Source organism: Pocillopora verrucosa, chromosome 1, assembly GCF_036669915.1.
Source record: "Pocillopora verrucosa isolate sample1 chromosome 1, ASM3666991v2, whole genome shotgun sequence".
In the NCBI taxonomy this organism is placed as follows: Eukaryota; Metazoa; Cnidaria; class Anthozoa; order Scleractinia; family Pocilloporidae; genus Pocillopora; species Pocillopora verrucosa.
Window position 1 is genome coordinate 23,110,758 of NC_089312.1, and position 27,628 is coordinate 23,138,385.

At 38.1% G+C, this 27,628-nt stretch overlaps 2 protein-coding genes across 2 annotated transcripts; both read left to right on the plus strand.

Moving 5' to 3' along the window:
• The first annotated feature begins 841 nt into the window (after nt 1–841).
• On the plus strand, nt 842–6,536 carry LOC131796828 (cytochrome P450 4F12-like). The gene is made up of 5 exons (XM_059114433.2): nt 842–1,173; nt 1,760–2,001; nt 2,451–2,744; nt 4,044–4,551; nt 5,467–6,536. The coding sequence occupies exons 1-5, from the start codon at nt 957–959 to the stop codon at nt 5,694–5,696; spliced, it is 1,491 nt and encodes a 496-aa protein (XP_058970416.1). The 5' UTR covers nt 842–956; the 3' UTR covers nt 5,697–6,536.
• Nucleotides 6,537–12,414: 5,878 nt separating this feature from the next.
• Nucleotides 12,415–25,410, plus strand: LOC131796690 (F-box/WD repeat-containing protein 7). Its single transcript, XM_059114300.2, has 22 exons — nt 12,415–12,752; nt 14,407–14,472; nt 14,687–14,818; nt 15,451–15,495; nt 16,162–16,253; nt 17,116–17,379; nt 17,954–18,038; nt 18,385–18,487; nt 18,805–18,887; nt 19,123–19,221; nt 19,488–19,560; nt 19,656–19,773; nt 19,911–19,973; nt 20,141–20,192; nt 20,628–20,699; nt 21,826–21,857; nt 22,134–22,215; nt 22,576–22,698; nt 23,366–23,464; nt 23,898–23,989; nt 24,224–24,331; nt 24,890–25,410. The coding sequence occupies exons 1-22, from the start codon at nt 12,651–12,653 to the stop codon at nt 25,011–25,013; spliced, it is 2,109 nt and encodes a 702-aa protein (XP_058970283.2). The 5' UTR covers nt 12,415–12,650; the 3' UTR covers nt 25,014–25,410.
• Nucleotides 25,411–27,628: the final 2,218 nt, after the last annotated feature.

Consider the following 27,628-nt stretch of genomic DNA (forward strand, 5'->3'; position numbering starts at 1 on the left):
GTTTGTCCATATTGATCAGGGGTGGGGTCAGTCAGGCTCAACATAAACTTAGGGCTTATTTCTTATTATCGTTATATATTTTGAGAGGAACATGAGCTACTCACCGTAGTTTTATTTTTCATCGGAAGCTGCAAATATTATTTCCGAGTTTTTTTTTCTTTCCAACACGATCGCTACCTCGTAGATGTAATGCGTTTACTCGGATGGGAGCCATATAAGCGATCTCTCTACTCTCTCTGTAGCAGCTAACAGTGAAATGAAAGCGCACTGTCATAATTTCACTTGATTTGACTTAACGTCTCTCTCCTTTTTTTTACACATATATCTTTAGTGAGTAATCACAAAACTTTTTAATGCTATAAAAATTGTGCTGTATCAGTAGCCCCTTGTTAACTCTGGAAGTCCCTTTGTTCCCAGTGCCTTAGGGCGCATTCCGTGCGAAGAATCATAGAATTTTTTTGTTCACTTTAACTTACTCATTCACACTGCTGAGTGTAACTTGTATTTTTTTAATGCGATTGAAATGATCGTTTCTTGAATTTTCACCGTTTGACGTGCTACAACCAGACAAAAAATTAAGGCTGTCTTGTTTCAACCATCATGGAAAATAATATTTTAGGTAAAACTACTAGAATATAGGGCCACTTATTTACTTCCTATTGAATCACAATACATTCATTTGTGTTCTGCCTCGTTCTTCAACGCATGCCGATAAGCTGAACCTCAGTGGCCCAGTATTGTGTAGTTGTTCCTTCGATAATGTTGCCTTAAAATATTCATTAGAAGGTTTGAACGACTTTTGGTTACAAATAACCTCACCCTCTCCTAGAGGAAAGTATATTTGAGGTCGTCGACCATAGCGTTTGCGTGACTCATAATTACACTGCATTTTTAAACAACTTTCAGTTGTATTGCTTCAGACTACAGCTTTTGGGTTTACAGTGTGGACTTCTAAAATGATATGGTCTATAATAGGCGTTCTTTTTCTGACATGGCTCGTGTACAAGCTGTTTAAAGACGAGTTTACTTCGTTGAGAAAAATTCCCAAACCCAGTGGATCTCTTCCAGTGTTTGGTCATGGATTGACATTTCTACGACAGGAAAACCATGCGAAATTGCTGCAGGATTGGAGTGAAAAATACGGGCCAATTATCCGTTATAATCGAGGTTTTGGTAAGTACGGTGTTTGAAAGTTTTTTCAGGATGATCCAGTGCATACAAGTACAATTACTATAAAGGATCAACAAAGCCTCTTTCTTTCGCACTATCAGATATTGGTTCACTAGCTCGATGTTATGAGATCACCGAATTTTGACAAGTTTTCATCCTCTCCACCTTTACTGGGACATGTTGGGCCACTAACATGTATTTTTGGTAATGTCATGCATAACTGAATTGGGATTGGATGAACGAGTGACCTTTGGGGATTTCAAACTTGAAAGATTTGTATCTGCCCCAGCTCCTACTTTCGAATCCCTTGACCTAATCTGACCCACCTGGTACCTTTTTTGTCTCACTCCCTGTGTTTTCAAGAGATCATAGAATCAATGAACCCATATAACTGAAGGTCTAACACTGAACCGAACCATCAACCAAACTGCAAATGATAAGTGATCAAGAAAACTGTGCTAAGAAACATCCCTCTCACCAGTTGTGTGAAATGGCCATTTGAAAGTATTCATGAACTAAGACATCCTTGACTGTCAGTGAAATTTCTTTATGTTTTCATACATACACCTTTTCGTTAAATTTCTTTTAGGGGACTCTAGAGTCCTCTTGACAGATCCTGAGCTGATCAAATATGTTGTCGTGACAAATGCAAAGAACTACAGGCGGTCAGAGTTTGTTCGACAAGTTCTGCCCAGCATTGGTAATGGTTTATTTTCCTCCAATGGGAAGGATCATGCATTTCAACGGAAATTGATCACCCCAGCATTTCATTTCAGCAACTTGGTTGGAATGGTTGAGCATTTTGAAGATGTTGCTCACAATTTAGTACAGGTGAATCTTACTTTTAACATTTTGAACTTGATAGATTTGAGTGCAATCATTCAATTATACTGCTTCGAACAGAATTCTGAGACAAGGATTTGTAGGAGTGGTGATAAAGGAGGACTTGCAGTAAAGTACATAACAGAGTTTAATCCTTTAATCCTAAAAGTGACTAGCATCTAATTTCTCCCAACAGTATCACCCCTGGTTTACATATTAAGGTCACAAGAATAGAGGAAATGATCACCAAATAAAGAAGCTCATGATAGTTAAATGAACTCTCCTTGTCAGCACCTTGGGAAATGTAAAGGGAACAGTATAGAGAATGTGCATACTGATTTTAGGGTGTAAAGGGTTAATTATCCAGTTTTAATTAATTTCTGTTGCATATCCATGAATTATGTTCCAGTGTGTATCCTCTTGTGGTGCAATGAAAGGTCTTGAATGCTTTTTTGCAGCTTTGGACTGAACAAGTAAACAGCTCAAAAGAAGGAGTCTCAGAGGCTTCCATCTCTGTGGACTTGACTCATCTTACATTAGATATCATTGGAAGATGTGCCTTTGGTTACAATTTTGATACTGTGTTGTCAGGAGAAAGTGAAGTTTCAAATGCATTCTCTGATGTTATATTAGAAATCAATTTTGCCCGATTGATGAGACAGAAACTTATTCCACTTTACAAATATCTTCCACTCCCTGATAATGTAAGGGCAAGAAAAGGTCTGGAACTGACAGATAAAACTGTCCTGGAGGTGAGGTGTGACTGGATTTATTACCTTATAATTGGAAGCATATCTAAGTAGGCACGTACTCTTTTGGACCAACATCATCAATTTTTTGATATGCATTACAGACTGAATAATAATGCATAGTTTAGAGCTACCATTAACAAATGAAATCTGAGACGCTTGAACACAATGTCGATCAACATCAATCATTGTATGATAAGCCTAAGCAACCATGCAATATCTATGCAATTTAAGAACAACTGACAATGGTAATAGGACTGAGTTGAGTCCAATTCTGTCTGTAATCGTATTGAGTGATTACAAAATTGGATGACTACAAAGTGAGAGTCCAATTTGTTGATCACGAATATGATTACAGACCAAATGGGACAACAGAAAGTCCTGTTACCGATTAATCATAACCATTACAATTTGTTGGGTAAGGGGTTGTTGTTATGGTAATTTTAATTAATTCTGTGATTTGTGGATTTAACTGAGTGAGTTTAGTATGATTGGCTGCTTTAACTGTCCGATTTTTTTTGTCCAATTATAACTAAATGTCCCCTCACATTATCTGATTACAATTCTGCAAAGTAATTTGTGAAAAGTAAAGCAGCTCATGCACCAATAACATTAATAAATTTTGAATGTTTATGATTCATTAATTATTATTATATGTTCTAGTTATGCTGTTAGATGATAATTTTAAGCAATTGAAGAATGTAAAACAACACGGTTGTATTACATGTAATTAAAAAGAAAGTTTGAATAATTCTTCTAAAAACTGTAATCTTATCTTCTTATCTTTAAGAAATTCAATACTAGAAATTGATAGTTTTGATTTGATTTGATAAGCATCCATTGGTCAGCTTTTAAGCAAGCTGATGTAGTGTTATTTATCAGCAACCAAGTGTACAGGTCAGATTACAAATGAGACACAGCTTCAGTCACCACTTCTTGTGTTTGATATGTGAGGCTGATTGTTAAATTGCATCATGCCCCCCCTGGCCAATATTTTACTGATGCATTAGTTCCACTTGACCATCTATCTTTTGATCTCCTTCTGAGGAAGCTGAGTAGGTTTCTCTGTATTCAGGGATATTATAACAGGGTTCCCCCCCCCCCCCCGCCTTTCTAAAGGAATACAATTTTTAACCTGCAGGTTTTTCCATTTAGCACCTGTAACTCAGACATTTGTTTCAGTAATGACTAAAGTTGCCTAACCAACACCTTACCATTTTGCTGTATGTTCTTTCGACACAAACTTAAAAAAGTTGCTGTTTTGGCTAGATATGTGATACATATTTCTTTTGTCCTTAACAGATCGTTCAGGCAAGGCGTAAAAAGAAGAAAGAGGGAGGAAAAGTGTCTTCTAAACCAGACTTGCTAGATCTGTTAATGGATCAGTATGATGAAGAGACTGGCTCTAGCATGGATGATGAACTTCTCAGAGCTCAGGTGTTCACATTCATGTTAGCTGGTCATGAAACCACTAGCGTATCCATGATGTGGACTCTGTATGAACTGGCCAGACATCCAGACATTGCTGAAAAGATCCGTGAAGAAATTAAACTAGTTATGAAGGACTCATCAGAAATGACTTGGGCAAAACTGGCAGAGATGAAGTTTCTTGGTAATGTCATTAAGGAATCTCTCCGACTTCATTCTCCAGCTTCCGTAGCAATACGTATTGCTAATAAAAATGATGTGATTGGTGGATATGAAATTCCTGAAGGTGCTGTAGTAGCTCTTGGAATTGATGCTGTTCACTATTCCCCAAAGTATTGGAAAGATCCACATGCTTTTAACCCACAGAGGTTTGATGAAAACGGTAAGATTGAGGCATAAATTTCTCTCTTTTTTATTTGCTTGTTTGCTTTTCTTTCATGACTGCCCTTGCAGAACAGGAAAATTCCCTGTTAAATTATGAACTGAGTTATGTTAAGATTCTTGGGGAAGGTCAAATGAGAGCCAAATGTAGTCACGAAGAGGGGGACCCATCTGTATGGCACCTCCCAAAATTTGAATTTCAAGTTGTTTGGAAATGCGCTTTCCATCACTCAGAGACTAAATCTGTGTATTTTAAAGCATAAACTTTTAATCCTCACTTGGTATATTTTTCAGTCCTTTGCATTGGCTACATAAAAACCATTGCCAGTGATGTATTCCTGCTAAGCTTGTCAACTCTACTAACAACCAAGTCAATTAAGAGTTGCCATTTTTCTCAACTGTTTTTTGAGATTTTCTTTTGACGTTACTTATCTCAGTTTATGAGGTTGGACTGAACCCCTTAAGCCCTCCCTCCTCCCATTCCTGCCAGCCACAGGGCTCTGTATTTTCCGAGGAGGAAATTTGTTAACTCAAGAATTGGCTGACAACAGTAGCTCTATTTAGATTAAAATTAGTTTATCTGTACACGCACATACACTGAGGATCATTTCGGGTTCGCGTGCTGATTAGTGGATGGTTTTTCTATGTTTGACCGCGCAGATAGAAATGTACATACGCAAAATGGATGTCGCAAAAAGTTACCCACACGGCCACACAAAGAACGCTTTTGTTTTTTCTTTTATATTAGATTTTATTATTTGTTATATATTATTAAATACCTATCAAAACTTTCGGAAGACTTCGGGACTTGCCATACAAAGATGACAAATTTTTTGGACGCTATGTTTAATAAAAGAGATCTCTAAGAATTAAACGTGTCATTAAATTATCGTGTGTGTGTGTACTATCTTTGCAGATGAGAACTACCAAGCTCACCATCCATATGCGTTCTTGCCGTTCTCCGCTGGTCCTCGCTCCTGCATAGGGAGTAAGTTTGCCATGGCAGAGATGAAAGCTGTGTTATCTACTTTGTTGCGACACTTAACATTTGAAGAGATTCCTGGATTCACCGTGAGACCAGTTATTCGATTGACAGCTAAGCCAGATCCGCCATTGCGGTTGAGGATCAGAAAGTTGACAAGTTGAATATGGCTTCAGCTTATTTGTTTGGTTGGTTGGATGTGTAACAATTGCGTTTAGGGCCCAGTATTAATTAGCAGTGCTTCAAAAGACTACATAAGGTAGAAGGTATGCTCGCAATCATCTACTATCTATTTTTATCGACTGTTTCGTTAAATCTGTGTTAGATATTTTGTATTTCAATTAGTTTCTTTTATAAACATTATTTTAAAATTGCCGCCATGTCCGGCTGATTAACAGTCAACGTAAAATTTCAGTTTTCTTCAAGTTATGTCTGTGCGTTGTTCTTGTAGTTTAGCGCGGTAATATTCCACCTCTGCTTTTTTGTTTCCTAAATATCTGAGCCAAAATGTGCGTATTCTTGGGTACGGACAAACGACAGAGAAAATCCAACACAAGACTACTAAACCAACAAAGCCCATGGACCCAGCGAGGAAATACAACGGAACCATTCGCCGACTCATTTCTTTTCAACACTACAAGCGTAATTTGCGGACTTGAAATAAATTTCCAAGGTGCTAAAATGCGGCTAATATCGACGAGGAATAGATGAGCCAATACAAAGGATGTCCTTGCTCTGAAACGAAACGAAAAACGAATTTCAAATTAAATATTGTTATTAGCATACAGTCAAATGGAAATGAAAAAGAAACGAAAAGGTGCATACCACAAATAAAAATAATGTCACTCAGTTGTAAATAATAGTGTGCAAGACATACCGTATTGTACTTGTTTTAAGCCCAGCACAGGCCTATTGCGCGGGTCTAGCGCTACATAGTTCTTAAGAATTAAAATTCATATTTTCCTCTCTGTCGGTAAATAAATAAAGCGTATTTACCAGTTGCAGCTGGACTGATATTCTTGGAAATTTAAATTTTCCTTCCCTCTCAGGTTATCTGTCATTTAGAAATGTCAAGCGTACCGAAACCATTAACAACTATTTGTGGATTAATTCGAGACTGGGATGCAAAGCCAAACAAGCGTCATACGAGCGTAATTTTTTACGTCACCGAGGCACTCAAACAATAACAAGAAGCCGTGTTTCTATCGACAAAATGATCTCTGTGTTCGGTTGTCAAGTAGCCCTCGGTATCTCAATTCAGTTTTCCCTCAATCACGGATTTTCAAACTTGACAGCAATACTTATTTGCTGAAGGTGCCAATTTCAATTTGCCCCCGGCAAAAAGAGAAAAAAAGGAAGGAAAATGATAATAGGCGTGAATGAAATATTGTTCGTCAAGCCGGTAATACATAGCGCTGACGCACGTTCATTTCGACGCAAGGTTCACACCTAAGGCTGTCAGGAGAGCTTTCAGACCGATTTAGTGGTAACAGAATCTTCTTGGAAATGTGCTCTCCGAGGGAAAATGTCCCTGAAATTACATTTACCCTTCCCCCACCCCCGCTTCCTCTCCTCTTTGCTTTTGAAAAAGAGGAAGGTGAGACTTATTAGGGTGGTTTTGTTTTGGTTCCGTCTGTGTTTATGCCCTAGAATGAACTATGACCACCTGCACCATACAGACAACTTCTCCACGACGTTCAAACAAGAAGCGAACAGAACGAACTGACATTATTGATTGATCAATACTGGCCAATCACGACAACCTCGTGCTACTTGAGTCTCAAGTCGAGTATCATCACGGCAAACCCGACCAATCAGTTTACACGAACTGTATTTTATTCACTGGACTGACAAACAGCTCTTAACCTGACTCGGATGATGATTCCCGCTCACCAGGACAATCAGAGTACAAGATCAAGGACTACTGAAGCAATGCTCTTGGCCACTCGAGGCCCGCACGAAATAAAGACGTGCCGGTGAGCAAGAGTTAACTAGCTAGGGCTTGGGACATGACGAACATGACATGCTTGACGTATCTCCTTTCTCGACACCCAATGATTCCGATCTACTCGCTCATTTCTTATTTTTCAGAGCTGCTCTCGCAACTAGATTTTTATAAAATTTCTAAACTACCAAATTGCGTCGAAATGCTCGAAAACTGATTTTGTTTCTTATGCAATTTAAACCCACTTTAGGGTGGCCTAAAGCTTCAGAACAACCTTCACCTCTCACTGAAACACTTTCTACGGTCTCGAGATCTTTCTAATTCACACTAAAAAACGTAGAAATATGTATCAGCATATCTAGTAACAATGGGTAAGAAGCTGTGAGATATTAATTAGCTGCACTTAGTATCTGCAAGTAATATGGCCACTGATTTTGCCTACGAACACTTTTTGTAAAGATATGTAAACATTTTAAACTCATACATTTGAGGGCTCATGGTGTTCCCTACTTGTTGTAAACTTCGCTAATCACAACTTTAACGTCAACTTTTGACAGGCTGACTGACTGTCTGAATGCCACACTTTATTACTAACTGACTGTACCACTGACTGACCGATCGAACGCCTGACCTAACCGATTGACAGTGATCAGTCGGTCAATCTGTTACCATCTTGATGGCTGTGCTCTTCTTCGCGAAAAACTTAATACTAAAATGCATTGCAAGTGGGAAGCAAATACTCCGCGAAAGCATAGAGAAGTTGACACAATTATCAGATGGATTCAAAGGAAAGATGATCTAATTAACATATACAGGTCAAAATTGCAAAGCAGAACTATGCGTTGAAAAACATGGTGCCCTGGTACCCTGTTCCAAAACAAAACAGCGTCTTGTATTCATTCAAGAGACCGTGAGTAGTTCATGCTTTCTTGACTCAGTATAACTTGTTTTGTGTGCTCGACAAATCCTTTGGTTTCAACTTCTATGGAAGGCATTCCCTACTACATGTATATTGCTTTGTCTCATTTGTTTACTTCAAAGAAAGCCAACTTTAAGTTTCGCAATGATGTCGCTCAATTGCAAGTTGACTACGTAGAAAGGTCATAATTAGCATCTTGTCCAAATTACATGGCTCTCTTAGAACATGAATATGCTGCTTAAAGAGCTTCATTATCAGGTAGGATGATTAGCTTTATTGCTTTGCGTACTGTGCTGATTTATGCACTGGCGTTCCAATATCATCCCAATGAAATACGCACAAACAAGTTTTATGTCCATTTAAAATAAAATTAAGTCGTCAACCCATGAAATCTCGTGTATATTCTGTCAGGTTGGCTAATTTCTGAGTCATTCTCATAATGTGTGTCTGTCGAATAGGTTCTACATCCTCCCCTCCTTTCGCAATTTTCAATCACTGCATCGTTTGTTTCATTGTTGTTTTTCCTGGTTGCTTCACGAAGAGGCCAGGGCACTTCCCACCTGGTCATGAACTTTGATTTGTTACAATTTTCTTCCACAACAGTAGTTAAAACATTGGAGTAGGAATCTTCCATCATCTCTCCGCGACCCCGCGGGCCAAATTCACAGAAGTACAATACCACAAGAAGTAAACCAACCAGGATCAACACTAAGCAGAAAGCAATAGACGCCGAACTGATCTCGATCATCAACAAGGGAATATCCTTCCACCTCCAAACTTGGATCCAAGATTCAAAAGCATCTTTTTTGATGGGATGATGCTGCTGTTTTGTTAATTCTTTCTTAATCAAAGCAAACTAAAAATACTTATGCATACTTGTTTACATGTGTTGTCCCGCCTCTGTGGGATATCAGCCTGTTTGGCTCTTTGACATACAAATTACGATCTAAGTTAATGTTAGTTGGCACTTTTTTATTCGAGTCCCTGGAGGCTGATGATCTTTGTCTACTGGCAAACAACTATGAAATGACCACCGTAACTCTTAGCAACTTAAATCAAATTCTTAAAACGTCTTTTGTGCTACATCAAGAAAAACAGTTCAAGGACTCAAAACTCATATCCAAGAAATTGAAATTATCTTGCCATTTCTTAATTTGAAATAGAAAAGTATCAATCGTGGGACATTTTGTAACCGGGTGAGAATCGGATCGATCTAAAAACAACATTCTGTGAGGATAATGTCTATGTAATTTTGCATAACAATTCATCTTCCTTCCTTTTCAGTTTGAGCAGTAAGTTAATGTACGGTCTTGCTTTTTAGAAGAAAATATACTTCCCCCGTTATGCGTATACTGATGAAATTTTAGCACAATGAAACGCAAAACTGTAATTAAAATGCTTCGCATTATTATCGCTGATGAAACTTCGGTTTACGATATGTCTAGCCACTTAAAAAGCATAGTTCTCTGCATAATATTTTGTTTCTTTGTTTTTTTTCTTTTACGTGATTATTGAGTCTATAAGCGAAGTAAGGGGTCTTCCTTCTTTCTCTGGTTATTCACATGGAACCAGAACTCATCAGTTATAAGCACTCACTCGGAGCTCGTTCTTCACCGGTACAGCCGTGTTCTTTTTTTTTTTTTTTCCGTCGTCTTTGGAGCATGTTTCGATTGAGTGTCATAAACCAAACTCGAGTATTCACGACAGCCAAGCAGAGGAAAGGAAAATGTCACAAGGAGCCGAAGAAAATTCAAAGTAAAAACAAAAAGTCGCGATTGCCTTCGTTTAAATCTCATGGGTTGAGAAAGTGGTGCTAGATTTCAGGACCAATCATAGAACGAAGAAAAAAAAAACCAAAGAAAACTCGGATTAATTTCGAAACTGGATCATAATTTGCACTATTAAAGTTTACTTACTATATGTGAATTGCGTAAAATCGCTGTCATAATAGTGAATTAGATAACAGTTGAGAGCTATGCAGACTCGAAATACGTATAAGTTTTATTTTGTTTTTGTTTCGTTAGTTTAAGTGTGTCTTTTAAATCTTTCATGGCGTTAACAGAGACGGTAATCATATATTATTAAACAAAAAACTAAATTTACTCAAACAGTTAAATAAATTTAAAGCCATTCTTTTTCAAAGTAACTGGTTACTTAAGACAGAATATTAATTAATTTTCACCCTGCATTATTTGTGGAACACTTAAAATAGGAGGTCGTTGCAACAATGTCGCACTAAAATTCTGCGTGGGAGGATCTATCCTCTTCGTGTTCTATTACCAGAATGTCGTAATCCGGTGAATAAATGTGAAAATCCCCCTTGCTGCCTGTGTAGCTACTTTGTTCTTCCAACGTGAGAGTACATATGTTGGTCTTCTTGTTAGCTACCTGAGTTGATGAGAACGATTTCTCGAAGCTTTGTAAACCTTTTGGACTCTTATAATAGTTGAGTAGATTCTCAGTATATCTACTGTTCGTCTGGGGTGATAACGGCCCATTGCTTTTCTGTTTCTGCGGGAAGACTCTACATTTGTTGCTGTATTGATGGCACAGTTTCGTTTCCGCAGAATGACGTGGCTTGTTGACCCGCCTTGCTTCTCGAATTAATTGATTTTCACTGACATATAAATCCTTTCCATTTTCTGAATTTATTTCCAAACCATTCAACGGCGGTAAAATCAATAGCTTTTGTCGCGTGGAGTTTTCTTTCTCTTTATGTGGCTCTGTGTATCGAAGTACCTCGTTTTCTGTTGGCAATTTTCTCAGGTGCGCATAGCGTTTACCAATTTCCTTCTCTTTCTCTTTGATTTCCTTCAGCCTGTTTTGAAAAATTCGATCAGTTTCCATTTGGTCTCGCCTTTGCTTGGCCATTTCTTGTCGTTGCCGCTCTCTTAGTTTAAAAGATTCGTTTTTATAGCTGTCGTATAACGCTTTTCGGATGGACAAAACACTTGGATCCATCTTCATCCGTTTGCGATAATTCTCCAACAGACCAGCAAAATAGCTGTGGTTCATCATGCAGCAAGCTTCAACTAGAACATTCCAAGGATCTTCAGAGTCTGACGAAATGATGGACAACAACCTATCCGCTCTTAAATTGCGCTGATAATTAGTAAAACTCCGCTGACAAAATTGAATGAAGTCGCCAGTTTTAAGAACGAAGCCGATCTCCCATTGCACCTTCAGATAACATTTATATTATTTCAGCACGAGAAGTCCATGGTTATCACACTTATTGCCTCCTGTGTGCAACGGGTAAGCTAGATTGACTATAAACAAATATGTGCAACAAGCTGAACTTTCGGTCCGATTTTCTCATTTCTGACACAATCACGACTGTACGATCCATGCGTACTTGTAACCCTAAACTGACACAAGCCAGTAACAAAGTTATGCTCGCTGAGATATGTGGGCAGAGAAGATATTAAATTTAAGCAACTGATTGGTTTTGGTTAACAATCACTGAGGTGTCACACCTACGATCAGAGAGGACGTAGCATGGCTCCAAGCTGTGAGTTTTTTTTTATGATATTCAATAAGGTCTGAGGGACCAAAAGTACTTTAAGTTTACAACAACTGTCGTAGTAATGTACAACCACACACATAGATAGCATAGTTTCCCTTTTTCATTCAGTTGTATTGATGATACTCTGGCATTGCTGTAGTACTACACTAATGCCTGGTGTAGAAATTGGGCTCTTCAAACATTTGTTTTTGTTGTGAAAGAGTTGTTATTCTAGTTCACAGACCAAATCCATTACCACCCGGACACCCGCCACGATTAAAATTCCATCCTTACGAAATAAAAACCCTAGGAAAATTCACTGATCTTCTATGCATGTTTCATCTGATTTTGCTACATGACATATGTTATTCATCGCGGAATATATTTTAGTATAAAAGTTCAGATTAGATTCTCTGTAAGTGAAGCCTAGCCCCGTAGTAGCTGTACTTCCGCCGGAAATTAATACAGCCCCTGAATACATTAACATAATTAGTAGGACTACTGAGTCGAATATCGATAGCAACAAATGCGGTTGGCAACCAGTCAGTCTTTCTGCAGTAGGCTGATGACCGACCAAAAGTGGCATTCTTTGATACACTTGGGTACCTAGATGCCCTAGCTGGCTATTTTCGTCTGTAAGAAATTAATTTTACCGAAAGAAGCGCAAGTGGAAGTGGCGAAATGGAACAGGTTATCGAAATCGAACACGAGACGACAGCGCGCTTCTCGTGGAGTCAATTATAGCAGTCATGTTAAACGGTTTTGCTAAACACAGGCCTCTCAGTACACTCGAGTATGAACAGCAGTTAGATTATCTGTGTCAGTGGATGGAGAAATGGAGCGATCAAGTGGTGAGATAAGTGTAATTTAACGTGTAGAGTGAAACTTGTCGATCGTGATCGAACAAGTCGCTGTCTATTAGTTATGAATGCATACGGAAAATGATGCATTTGTTTACCCAATATCATGCCGTTATTCACTTTTGCGTTTGCTTTAATACTTTGTATTTAAGCAGCTTTTTTCGTCTGAAGAGAGTGCTTCATACTTCATATTGTAATTTTGCTCGATTTAAAATGTGGTCTGAGTCATCACAACCGTTCTTTTTTGGCAGAATGGAAGGTAATTAGAGATGTTGGTCTAATCGTTGATGCAATGGTGTTAAATTGGTGTTACTCGCATGGTGCGATCGGGAATAAGTTTTACCTCGGGAGGGCATTTGTTTTTCTTTTTATCCTGGCCTTGTACAATGTTGTCGGAAACAGTAGCACGCTTTCCTTCTAGATACCGGCAATTTTAGCATTTGTGCTAATTTTTTCGCATGGAACTTACTCTTAAGGTCTATTTCTAATTCCTAATTTGTTTATCTTTTCTATAATTAAAATTCTCTCGCGTTACTCAGTTTCAGCTTATTTTCAAGTATGCCGAGTATAGTCCATTTCCGCTAATTAAATATTGTTGCTGTACAGTGCTGCTAGGTTTCCTCAAGACAAAATTTTAGAATTGGAAAAATACTACGTTAATTAATTTTCCCTCCAACATTAAAATTTCAAAAAGGGGATTATAAGGATAATCTGAGAGACAATAGTTCAGAATGCACAGAATGATAGGTGTTATTGTAATTCTTCATGTAGAACCAGAACCATATACCTGAAGGTTATAATGCTTCTGTATAGAGACAATGAATAGGCAAATAAAATACAAAACAAAATTTGAAAAGGATCATGTGAGATGTTTAAGAGTTATCAAGTACCAGTAAAGCTGCCAACAATGTCAACTGCAGATCAAAAACGTTGATCTCATACCAGCTTATGCCTTACTCGAACAGTTTCTAGTGCCCAACGAAAAAGATTAGTGCTTCAAGCAACTCTCATTTTTCTAAAAATGCACCTGTGGAAAAGATTACAGAATCCTGAACCAGTTAGAGAATAGAGATGACATAGCAAATAATTATAATTTCCCCCAAAACTCCAATTTTAGAGTGATGAGCAATGGCAAAGAGCATGTTCTATATCAGTAGATAAACATGGCTATTATTATCTGCAATAATAATATTGGTAAAATGTAAAATGAAACACAAAAAAGCATTCTATTCGTACTTATAAACTTAAGGTAGCTATCATACCCCTGAACAAATTACAAAATAATAAAACCCTTGTCTCTATCAAGAGTAATTTCATCTCTTCTTTATTAAAATGCCTCATGAAATTTGTTGAAAAGCAATAAGCTCTGTGTGATACTCAGAAGACTGTAAACGTATGATGTCTTGCTCTAATGGGATTGAATCAAGGAAAATAAGCTAATCAGACATGAAATATCATATGGTGCAACACTAATCAAGTTTTGGTTTTGTGGTTTACTTAATACATGTCCTGATCTTTCATGTGATTGGTCAAAACACAAATATTGCAGACAAATTTAGGGTGTTCGTGGTTTTCTCAGTTTGACAGTAGAAAGAGAGAGAAAATATTCTAATAACTTAATTTACCTTCTTAAACTTTGTTGCAGAGACGCAGTGTGATTGATCTCCTTCTTCCACGCTGTGATCAAGAACAGATCACGTTCCTTTGGACAGTAAGATAATAATTGAAATTTTATAATTCAATTCTGTACTAAATATAGCATTTAAAATGGTTGAAAGATTAACAGATTGAAGAAAAAAAATGAACAATGAGACAAATATTGTACAGTTATATTGTGTGAAATATTTGAATTTGATTATCAGATAAAGAATTGTTTCAAGTTAGGATAACCAAATTATTTATTATATTTCTTTTTTCATTGTAAGGTGGTTGAGCCAACATTACACAGAGACTTTATGTACAGTTCACTGAATGCATTTCCAAGAAGTTCATTCAGCCCTGTGTCAACACCACTGTGTAGAGAAGTTCATAAAAAACTTGGGAAGCCAAGATACAGAGTATGCTGTTGTTGTTTTTTTTTTCTTTTGCATCTCATCTCTTCTATTAGTTACATATTGACCTGAGATTTAACCATCTACATGCAAACAAAAAAAATTTACAGATGTACCTATTCCGACTCCTTAGGTGAATCAAAGTTTTAAGATTATCTCCCAATCTCAATCCAAGGTCTGGAATGTCTTGCTTTTACTACCCTCTGGGTGAAAATTAAATTATTCCAAATAAACAAAACAGAAAAAAAAAACAAATGAATATAAACTAACTGGTTGAATTTGTTTTTTTATTTTTCTCTTTTTATTACAAGGATTTGGTCAGACAATTCTTTTGTCCAATTTTGACCGTAAACTTTTAAAGCTTTCATTTCATCAATTTCAATGTTGATCAATTGAAAATCATTTCACTTGCCTCATGACATATACTTAGAGGTTTGTTAAAGAGTATTGAACGAGTAATTGTAATAAGGAATTATTTTTTAAGATTTCAGGGTTTTTTTTTAACGAAATGTTACTGCTCAAGTCCTCAGCTTAAAAATAGGTTTCAAGTTCTTCTGACTCAAACTGAAAGTTTTAAAGAGGATCTCCAACATTCATTTAATTTTTTCCACTCTCACATTTCCTCTTCATTTACTTAGGCATGGAAGCTTCACCGGGTGGAGAGTGCCATCCTTCACGATGAAGTAAGAGACACTTTGCGTAACTTCATTTTAAAGAAAAATGCAGTCAGACGCAGTATGAAAATATCGTAATATCAATAGCTTGTTGAGGTCATTTCAAACTTAAACAAAGGGGGTTTTTATACTTACAGGTGTATGAAACAAGAAACTGACCTTATGAACGGTTAATCTCTTAGCCGAAGCTATCGGATGTCTTTCAATTAAACACGAAAGAATCGAATTTCCAGGAACTTTCATTCAGTTGCTTTTTGTCGTTGTTGTTGTTTAGTTAACGACGGACTCGTGCTCAATGGCCCTCAGCTGTCAATGTATGGCATGTACGGTACCTTCTGGTGTCTCTTTCGGAAGGGAATTATCGGAAATGTCTGGAAAAAAATGGCGGCTAGAACTCTCCCCCTTAAATTAATTCAAGTAGTTTGTGATCACTTCACAGTTGTGAACCGTACCATACATTTGTTTTTGTTTTGGTTTTTTTGTTTTTCTTTCTCTCCATCATAAACATCATCTTCACAAACAGATGAACATGTACATTGATATAAATTGCATCGTACCTGGTAGCACCAAAGGACTGCTGACCCTCGTATAAGTTTGGAAAATATTTCACCTCTTCTTCTCGCCTAATGTTTTGCACATCGTTTCAGTAATTTTTGCTACTGTTCAATCTCATAGGAAGAGGTGAAAGCCTGGACATCAACTGCTGTTTTACCAATTGTGAAGAGTCCTTCCCTTGCGTCACCATCGCGACAAACGAAGAGAACACTGTGAGTAAATACTTCAAACACTCAATAAAAATGCCTCCGGTAGGAAACGTTAATTTATCACTGTTGTTTTACGGTAACAATCTAAATGAAAATTTGTTTTCGTGTCTGTCCCCTGCGACCATTGGCTAGGTGTTTCTTAACCTGAATCCAGCCAAGGGCCTCACCTTTATCAAAAACTGTCAGGAACATTTCAACTTTAATACAGTCGCTAAAAGCAAAGCTTCGACGAGATATGAAGGAAAGGTCTAGACGGGAATCGTTCATCTTTCTGGGAACAACACTACAGAATAAAGTTGAGGCTCCTCAATAGGTTTTTCGGCATATTTGAAGGCCGGGATCTGGGAATTTCGAGTAAGAAGGGAGTGAGATGCGGGATTGGTATCATGGACGGAACACGGGAATCGGCGATTTTAAAGAGCGGGATTCGGGAAATAATCACTTAAACGAAGCGAGAACCGGGATGTCCGTTGACGAGAATTTATGAAGAAATTGATCTTCTCGGTCCATGAAAAGCACCAGGCGAACAGGCTCTCTAGCATTTAAGAGGCGGTCGAGCTGGTAAGCGACACTCTTCTGTTGAAAATTCTATCAGAAGCGATGTTGCCAATTTACCAAAAATCCTTAATGGCCCACAGGATAACGTGGCATCTAAGGCTGCTGCGTCCTTGAAAACCTCCAGCAAGTCTCAGTTTGGTATCGAAAAGCTAAATATGTAATCAGTATTATGTAACATTGAGAAAACGCGCAGAAAAAGTTATTTCTCCAATCAACAGTATTGGCCCTATGGCCATTGTGAATGTTCTCTCAAATTCCCTTAAAAAGGTTGCCTACATGTAATGCATTTTATCTCTTTGTTATGCAGTTCTCCTGAGAGAGTAGAGTCCAGAGGTTCATGGAAATCGAAAGCAACCTATTTTGGAGTTAAATTACCAGGAATTTCAAGTGTTGGAGGTCAAAAGCGATCTCTATCAAGATTTACAGGAAGTCGCTCAGCACCACCTTGTGGGGCTACCAAAACTTCTTCCCAACATGCTGTGCGACGCCACATGCAGAATGAGTACAAGAAGGATGTAATCAACAATGCTGCAATGGATAGTGGGAGAAAGGCTGACGACGTTACGTCATGGTAGGTGGAGTAAGGTTTTTCCATTACGATCAAGCAAAATCAACTGGTGGTCGTATTTCTTTTTCAATATACGTACATGTAAGTAGGGTTAGCAATTGAGCTAGCATTTCCCAAGAGATACACGTATGTCTACCCCACTATTTCGGAAAGTGTCGTGCGCATCGCTCGCCTAACTTTCGTTCTGTGGCATACATGGTGTATTTCTATTCTGATTTTTATCGGCATCCAAGACAGGATATGTTCTCCCGCCTGTATGCATGAGTTAGTAAATTAGTATCTCCTCTGAAACGCGATCAACCGGTGTATGCCTTTTATTATGAAAGTAAATTGACCTCTCTGTGTCAGATTGACCCTCAGTCTAGCAGTGTGCAATGTCTGACGAAAGAAAACTCGACCCCTCCTTTATCTTTCTTTACATGTAGCTATACAAACAAAGAGTTGGCAAAGTGTATTGTTTCCTAATGGTTAAATGAAAGTGCACTCTAGAGCACGATTTACAGTTGTTATTGAACATCACTGACCGTCACATACGCTGTACACGGTTAGACTCTAATTTTATTTTCAACCTTCTCAGGCAAAGATTGTATAAATCGAAGTCTTGCCCCAATGTGTCTCACACGGCAAAATCTGTGGTCGGTCAGCAGAGGCATGTGCTGCATGTAAGTAAAATTTTATCTCATTACCAGACTGTACAGGAAGTGGTTAGACAAGTAGGCAAGAGTTGAACCGGCGCGTACATGGAGACAAAGCGGCTAGTTTTATTCTGTTATGTTCCAAGAAGAGACAATGTACTCCTACAGAAGTTCTTTCGACCCAGGATGAAATGGTTGGCAGAGAAAGGTTAGAAAAGCTGACCTGGGAACTGAAATTCCTTGAGTTGCAAACCTTTTCCAAGTGCAAAATAATCTTCATTGATCCGACTTGTGGATTCCCTGCTTTGTTTTCCTCTCACTCAGGAGCATGCTCCTGTCTCACTATCATGTTTTTATTTTTGTTCTTTCTCAGCACCGTACCAAAACTGAACAAGGTCCAAACTCAGCGTGGAATTTGATTTCATTACCAGAGAATGCTCAGTGTCTTGTTCAGTGGTTTGAGCAACAGTGGAGCGGTAAGGACACGCTACAGTCAGTTGAACTTAAAACAGTTTGATTACCTGTAGGCAGACGTAAACAGAGAAAGATGATGGAGTCAGGAACAAGAACGAGGAAAGAGAGAGGAAAAAGGGAATTCCTTTCCCCCCTCCCTCCTCTTTCCTTTCCCCCTCTCCCTCTCTCTTTCCTTCCCCCCCTCCCTCCCTCTTTCCTTTCCCTATTCCTTCTTTTTCTCCCCTCTACTCTGCCATTGAGCCATTATGGATGGCAATTATGGATGGCTGGTCAACAGTAAACACCACTTATTGTGTACTTCACCTCTCTTTAACTATAGGTTGGCAAAAGAATGAATTTCTTCAGCTGTTCTTGAGGGTTCTTGCGCCCAGCGAACTTTACTTTCTTTCCGGACTTCTCGCTGTAAGTTAATTTAGCTTTGTGTGCGACTTGTGCACTACACAAAATATGTCTTGAAATCGTAATTTTTGATTATCAACGGCTTGTTATGTACACAATAAATAAACATTTTCACTCGCAATAGAGTGGCAAATTAAAGTTAAATTTTGTCGTAACCGAATTGTAGCAACAAGCTTCAATTATCTACCTCTCTCTCTCTCTACGTGATATGAATTTAAAGTATTTTTCTTTCTTTCAGGTTAAACAGTATCGAGATTTTATAGCTATGCTCCCAGAGCAGTTAGCTATTCGCATTTTTTCTTTTCTTGTTCCAAAGGAACTTCTAGTTGTTTGTCAGGTAAGAGCTGAGTTAGCATACCTGTCGTTGTACCCCAATTTTTTTTTTTTGTTCATGATGGTGTTATTTTTATCGTTTTCATCAAACCCGACTCTCTAAAATCACTTTTCTAGGATGGTGATTAAGTCGTGCATAAATGTAGACATCAGGAAAAATAAAATAGGCCCCTAATGTTAAATTCATTACAGGCAGCATATAGTTATAGTATTGATAATAGCTTTGCATTCTTTGTAATACACTAAAAAATATTTCCATTTTGAATGAAGGTGAGTAAAACCTGGCGTCGTCTTGCGTCTAAAGATGAGCTCTGGAAAGCAAAATGTCAAGAAACTTATGTTGGTGAGTGCAAAATCTTCTTTCAACTGAGCTCACTGATGTGGTAATTGAAAAATCTCTGAAGTTAATTGATTTTTAAACGTCATTTTCCATTCAAGGTGTGCCACTGAGTACTCCAGCTGTATGGAAGGACATCTTTAGAGAAAATCTTAACCTGAAGCGAAACTGGGCAAATGGCCGCTGCAAAGTGACTGACATGAGTGGCCACACCCACAAGTAAGTGTTGGGTTTTTTTTCCAAGGTTTTTACCTCTTGGTGGCGAGTGGATGGGTCGTACTAAGTGGAACAAAAGGCCGACTTTTACTACATTCTAGAACATTCGCGCAGTATTTGAGATTGTTTTCATCTTTCAGCGTACTTTCCGTGTGTGCTTACAAGAACTACGTTGCGACCGGCAGTTTGGATAGAACGATAAAGTGAGGGAATCACCAGTTTTTACTTTCTTGTGTACTTTTTCAACATGTATGTGTTCTCAGTGATTGTGTTTCTCCTGAGCTTCTCACTCGTAAATTTGTTTTGTTTTACGTTAATAAGAAAGCTTTTCTATGTTTGCTTTGTTTTAGTTATTTGTTTTTTTCTACAGAATCTGGGATGCCAAAAGTGGTGCATTGCTTCTGACATTCCAAGGACATACGGTAAAAGAGTAATTTTATATTTGTTGCGAGTCATAAAAAACGTAAATGTTCAATTGGGTTGGTTGCTGTTCATTGTTTTTGCAACTTTTTCGTTACTATCGTCTTTGTTGTGACTTTCACAGTTGTTGTTCCATCTTTTTTCTTTTTTTTTTTCTTTAATAAGGATAGAGAACTTAACCATTATCTTTGTTGACCTTGGTGCTTTGCCCAACTTATTGTTATAAAACCTTATCGTTATTATTATCATAAAGCTTTTATCAGGTTACCTTCCTGCACAATACAGCCCAGAAGTAGTTTGTCATGCTATAGGCTGTTCTCGTTAGATGATAACGCCATCACACCTTTTCAATACCCTTAGTTTATTTTCTCTTGAAATTTGCTTTAAAGAATCCTCGTATACTGAAAGTAGTTTATTTGTTATTTTACCATTGACAGCGTGGTATTTGGAGTTTGCGGTTCTTGTCAAGTTCTATTCTGATAAGTGGATCATACGACAAAACTATTCGGGTGAGTACTTTGAGTGAAATGGGAAAGGAATGAGAAGTAGTCCTGTACTCGAAACAATGAACTCCGTCATTAAGGCCCTGTAAAAGAAAGACATTGATTGTCTGGTTCTTTTGTTTTATGGAAGGCGTCGTTCGGTATCTGGAAGTTTCCCCCTCAGTATGACGAGGTCGCCCCATCAAAAATATTAAGTTCACCCCCACTTCAACCAATTTGCCCCCAACTCTTTCAACTCTTTTCCTTACGGCAAAGCCTACTTACGTTTCTTTCTTTTTTTTTCGATCAACAAGAGGAGTTACTGCGAAACCATGATAAAATTTTATCAATATGGAAATTCCTAGCCATGTTTACCTACATGCGACAGCACGAGAAACGCAAATGCACTATGTTACACTGGTCTTCATGTAATTAGCTTGACTCTACTTATGCATATGTTCGCATAAGATTTATAGAACTCGTTACCTCTCCTTAAGTCCAGTTAACTTCATTCATTAAAGCACTTTTGACCATTAGGTCAAGTTCATCTTGATCAATCCCTCTCGAGCAACTTGTACGCCCAGAAGGCACGTCACTTGCCTGGCTTTAGTTACAAGCGTAATGATCATCCTTATAAAGTTTAATCACTGTGGGAAACTTTTTTCTTTCACCGGGCGAACTTGCAGTGGGGCGAAACCTTCACAAACTCGTCGATTCGGTGAAGACGAATGGAAACCATTGTATGCATCAAGGACAGTGAACAACTCCCATTTTCCTTGAACGTCAACGTGCTCTCATGTTGTGAGATTTTCTGTTTTAAGCCAATTGTCTTCAAAAATGTTTTTATTGGGAAATTCTCGCGGAGGGATCACATAATTTTTACAGAAAGTAATTTAAAGTAAAGTAAGTGTATTGTTAATCCATCCCTGAAAATGAGAATATTCAGTCTACTGAACCTACATAGCCAGTTAGTTATTGTAAAATTTGGATGGCAGACCCGACCCGAATGTCCCAGCAGTCGTGTGATGTACCCCTTTTGTGCATTTTCTTCAAGCCTGTGGAAGAGGACAGGCTCGTTGAAGTTCTTTTTTTCCTGTACTAATATAGGGAGGGGTATGTATTTAATCGTTTTCTTGGTTTGCTTCGTTTTTAGCTCTGGAGCCTCCGAACAAATATGTGTGTAAGGTAAGAAACTACAACAACAGACTCACCCATAAGTCAAGCTCAGATTGCTCTTTCTTTTTCTTAACGTGCGAATGGGAAATGAGAAGAAAATAATTTTTAAAAAAGTGGAAAAATGGCGAGTATTAATGTTTGGCTGTTGGAATATTACGACCCTTCTTTGATCCACTGCCTCAGCTTATATGCTACCGTGAGAGAGGTCGGGATAAACCCTAGATTCTTTGTGAAAGGGTTGTGTTAGAGATAACAGATCATTGTGTGTTGTATTTTTCGTTTTAGAATATTAATAAGTCATGATGGTCCCGTCTGGGCCATCGAACGTAAGGGAGATTTCCTTGTCAGTGGATCAAGCGACAAAACGGTCAGTAAATGATCAGCTTCTCAGTAGCTAACTGAGTGTTTTTGTAATGCAGACCTCATTATTAGTATTGGTGATTAACACGATCAGGTCTTGTTCCATCTTGAGGTTCATATATGCAAATAAGAAAAAATAACAGAAATCATAATACAGCAGAACACGTAAGGGCTTAAATTTGCTTGAGAGTTCCCAGTGGTAAACAACACATACCCTTGTCTCTTAAGTCGTTTCAGACCTGTTAGGGTTCTCCATTAAGTACTCTTAGAAATACGAAGTACGGTTACTTATCAGTTTAACTTTTTGGTTAATTTGTTGCATTGCCGCTTTACCTGACCTATGAATGGACATTATTTCCTCATTCAGGCCAAAATCTGGAACATTCGTCAGTGTAAACTCCTTTTCTCGTTGATGGGTCACAATGGTTGTGTTTTCTGTGTCGATCTGGATAATGAATGTAAAAAAGCGTTCACTGGCTCAGGAGACAGGGTAAGGTCCTTGCTTAATGACTAAAGATCTTCATCTCCACGAAATTTAATTTTGCAATGGAAATATTCATATCAAGAATGTTTACAAACGTGTCTATCCCATCTCCTCCGCATTCGTCTTTTTTACCAAGTTATTTTCGTGATATTTTGATAATAACAGGTCTGCAGGTGGAGACTGCATCTTGTCCACTAGCTCCCTGAACGCTGGCCTGGTAGCATTTGAAAATGAAACTCAAAGGATCAATGACTTAAAATCAGTATGCGCATTCTCGATACTGTTCTCTATGCATTTCCCATATTTGTCACACATAGAATTCGTACAGCGATCTATATCTCTAGTTGGCGGTCATTTCCGTTTCTCTTTTAAAATGTTAAATTCAGTGGTAATACCTTAGGGAGAAATTAGACGCTAGCCATTCTTAGTATCTAAAGTGTTAATCCCTGAAATCAGGGAGAGAACTGTGCGTAAGGGTAGATAAACACCGGGGGTAAGACTCAGACTATAGTTAAGGATGGTGACGATGAACGCAGATAAGAAATTATGTACTATCTCTTGTCTAAGTTTTCCAAAAGGGGCAAACAATGACGTAGCTCCCTAAACGTAGATAATGTAGCCAACAGTCTTGAACTAATGTCTAATACAATAGTCGATGTGCTTTTTTTTGTAGACTGTACGAGTGTGGGAGGTGTCCACAGGTGGTTGTCTTTTGTCCTTCAACATCGGACAACTGTCTGGCTCCACAGTGACTGCTGTGAGTTTTGATCAGGTTAGTACTAACATACGGTTTTGCATATGTTTCACGTTCGTTGAATAATCCGGGCTCCAAAAATATCTCTCCAACACAATGTATAAAAAATATATAATGAATTCTCCTCGGAAAATTCAACATTTTGGCATAATGATTGCCACTTTGTACATCATTTAACTCAATCCCCGCCTCTTCTGTGTAATATACTAAAACTAGAGAAAGACGGATAATAATTAGTGCCAAGCAGTCAACTTAATAAAGAAAAGAGTAAAAAAGGATTCGTTTATTTGAATATCCCCCAAACCCCCCCCCCTCCTCCCACACACTCGTTTAGCTGTATATATGACTTCTTCACCCATATTGAAGGATGGCTGCAACAACCTCCCATCGATAATTCGATAAATTGTCGACAGTAAATTTTAACTGCCATTAATTTGCAATTTGTGTGCAGGGTCATGTAGTGGTAGGGTCGGGACAGCTGGTGTCGCTATGGAACCTTGAGACAGGTGCCTGTGTAAATGAGTTCAAAGGACACAAAGGAAGGTACGTCATGTATATTATATCGACAGCTATCAAAAAGATGCATTTACAGAATTTGAGACTAATATGCATAAAGGTTGGACAGTGTAAGGAAACTGAAATCTATCTCACACTTTCAAACTTGGATTATTGCGAGCTTCATTAGATTTAGTCCAATGTGACTCTCTTGTTTCACAACCCACACACTTTTTTCCCCAAGGTGATCAGCAGTCCTCACACTTCTTAATGATTTTTCAGGATTGAATCTATTAAACTGAAGTTCATAATGGTGAATGGGAAGAAAGAAGCGGGCCTCATAGTCAGCGCTGGTAAAGACGGTCTGATAAAGTACTGGGACATTGAACAGTAAGTTTCATATAAGTGTGCCGGTAGCAACTCTACAGTTTTTGAATTGACAATCCACATCGTTATCTTCCTTATTAAGATTTTGCATAAACATATTAAAATTGGTATTTGTATTTTAATGAAACTAATGAAGACATAATTTGGCAATCACGGAACTCAAAACTAACATGCCAGACTGCTTTTTTAACAAATGTAAAATTGATGGGTAACTTTATTTAGTCAGGGTGGCCCATTCAGGTACATGGCTGTCTAACAGAGGAACCCTGGTTATTGATCAAATGTTACAGAGGGACCCTGGTTATTTATCAATTAATCAATGTGTTGTTCATTGTGTATTAATACTCATGTCATGGATGATTGATTGGTTGATTGATTAATCGGTTGATTGATTGATTAATTGATTGGTTGATTGATTGATTGACGTATTCAATTAATGACTTTCTGTTTGCCTGACTTACTGACAAATAGAATGGCGGACGGACCGTTGGACAGAGAGACGGACAGACTAGTCTTTAAATGAATCGCGCAATTTATTGATTGCTTCTTTTTCTTGCTCAGGGGTTCCTGTATTCAAACACTTAAAGGACACAAGGACAATGTGAACTGCATCCATGTGGATTCCACTAGGATCATCAGTGTTTCTTATGATCAAAGAGTACGAGTCTGGGATTTTAATTCATGACTTCAACAGCAATAGTTGAATAAAGAGACAATATATTGTTCAAAAATGCACTCGTTTTGAGTATTCCTCTTTCAAAAAATTGATTACCTTATTCTGTGTTACACTTCACTCTAACTTCTCATTTCAGTCGTGTACTTTAAAGAAATCAGGCCATCGCGAAGAGTCAATAGTTATAAATAAAATTCTTTATATATTTAATTCGAGAAATTTAAGCTCTTATTTGGTAAAAATTTATGAAGGAGATAATCATCTATTTCCACATTGCAAGAGTGTTTTGGCATTTTTGGTCAGATTGGTAGTTTGGTAACTTGAATCGCATATTTTAGCTGTAAATAGTCTATTTAAATCCTGAGAATGCTGTGTAGATATGTATTAATAAAGTGATATGTCTTTAGTACACTGTGGTTTGTTAGCTCTCTTGTTACTTCTGAGCTGAAAGACCCCCTTCGATCACTCTGACTTTTTCTCTGGTTGGGCCATGACTTCCAAATCTGCAAGGGCATTTAGGGAATGTGGTTTAGCACTGTTGCTTGTGATCATGTTAGTTTCGTAATTCGGCGGCACACTTTACTGAATCTTTACTGCTGTCCCTCCCTCGAGCACAAAGGGTACAACGTCGCCACGATGCATCGAATATATAACAAGTCTTAGTTCGTAAAAATAAATTGATGTTAAAAAAAATTAAATATCACTAGCCCTTCAGTCACCTTCGCACTAACTGACGCAGAGGGTCTCAACAATCAGCCTCTAGCTAGCTGTTTCCCCCTGCTCCTTTTTTACCATTATCCACCATTTTTGTCAAAATATTGTACCTCTATCACTATCTACCATATCTTATTATTTATATATTTATCAATGAACCTATTCATTCATGTATTTATTGCGACATTTTTTACGAATTAAGGGTAGTTTATAAAATCGTCACACTAGCGGCGGTGGACTTTGATACTGACATGGTGTACAGCATTGTTGAGTATTGCGTGACGTTGCTTTCAGCACTTTACTTTCATGTTTATTTCCACTTCGTGACGTTCTTGCCGATAAAGTCCTGACACACGTATATGATATTCGACATTGGAATGAATAGAAATCGCTTCTACCAAAATTTGACACCTTTATCATCGCGGTGGTTTCACTGGACATTCAAAACACCTGGCATACTTTCGTGAATTTATCGACAATCCACATCGAATCGCCTTGGGAATAAACTGCAAGCGACGACACGCTTTAACAAGTAAGCCGCGAGAAAGACCTTTGAACATCGCACCTTGTTTAACAAGGATTTCGAAAATGTGCCAGAAAGAAACACTACACAAAGCAAAATGAAACGTGTAACCGAAACTAGAGTGAAGGGGAGTAACAGCAAGTGCAAAGGAATTCTCTCTGGTCTGAGAGTCTTCGTTGGGTCATTCCTTGCCATCGTATGTGTTCTCAAAGATATAGTTGGCTTAATATTCTTCGGAACTGTCCGTCTGTTCACCGAGTCGTGGCGATGTTTCATCCGAACTATTTTGAGACTCGCTAAGGAAATAACAGTGTCTTCCATGAGAATGATTCTGGGTGGCGTTGAGGAATTATGGAACATTGTCATTGGTAACATTCTACAAGCAATAGACTGTGGCAGCCGTTTCTTCGTTCGCCAATTGCAGCAGATCATTACAATACTTGGCTATTCGGTTGTAGTGGTCGTGTTTGCTGTTGCTTACTTTGTAATTCGAATCATGAAGTCCTTCTTCAATCACTAATCAGTGGTTAAACGAGATATTTATTGATTATGTATCAAAGTTCTATGAAGTAAACCGAAAATGTATGTAATACTGTGGTAATTTAGTATTATCAACTGAGTTGATAACGTTTGATTAGCCACCGTAAAGAGTTCATGATTTTACGTTTCGAGCGTTAGCCCTTCTTCAGAGCGATTGGCGAAGGGCTAACGCTCGAAACATCAGATTTTAAACACTTTATCAACTCAGTTGATAATACTAAATTACCCTGTTATTCTCTCCTACCGACGCAGCACCACAGTTTCTCCAGAAATTTACCCCCTTTATTCATATGTAATACTATTTTGTCTATGCTAGCGATCAGGCGGTATCATGAGTGACGATAACTATTGGATCCAGTGAAACGAGAAATATTCTTCCATTATTGAACAGGATGGACTTGTTATCATGAGAACAATTTTGAAACCGATTACTGAAAAAGTAAACCGAGTTTTTCTACCACTTATTCTGGCAACGTATGTAAATCAATACTGTTTCTCAGATGTATTTGCGTGACGTGCATAATTTGAGATGACACCGCTCAATTATCATAACCTCAGCGTCCATGCATCGTCTTCAGTTTCCTCGGCGATTGGGAAGACATCCTCACAGTTAAAAAACTTACACGGCCTGAGTTAAGACAAGATTGTACGGGTTATCCTTATTTATGACGGCGAAAGCGAAAGAACGTCGAGGGTTCGGCTCGTCAAACTCGCTTGGCTTCGAAATATCCAGAGCGATAGGGCCGAACGCTCTTTAAAACGTCGAAGCGATTTCAAGCTTCTGAACACTCTGAAAGGGCACATAAATCGACTCTGGAAGTTTACTGAGAAATTTTATGACTCCTTTGAA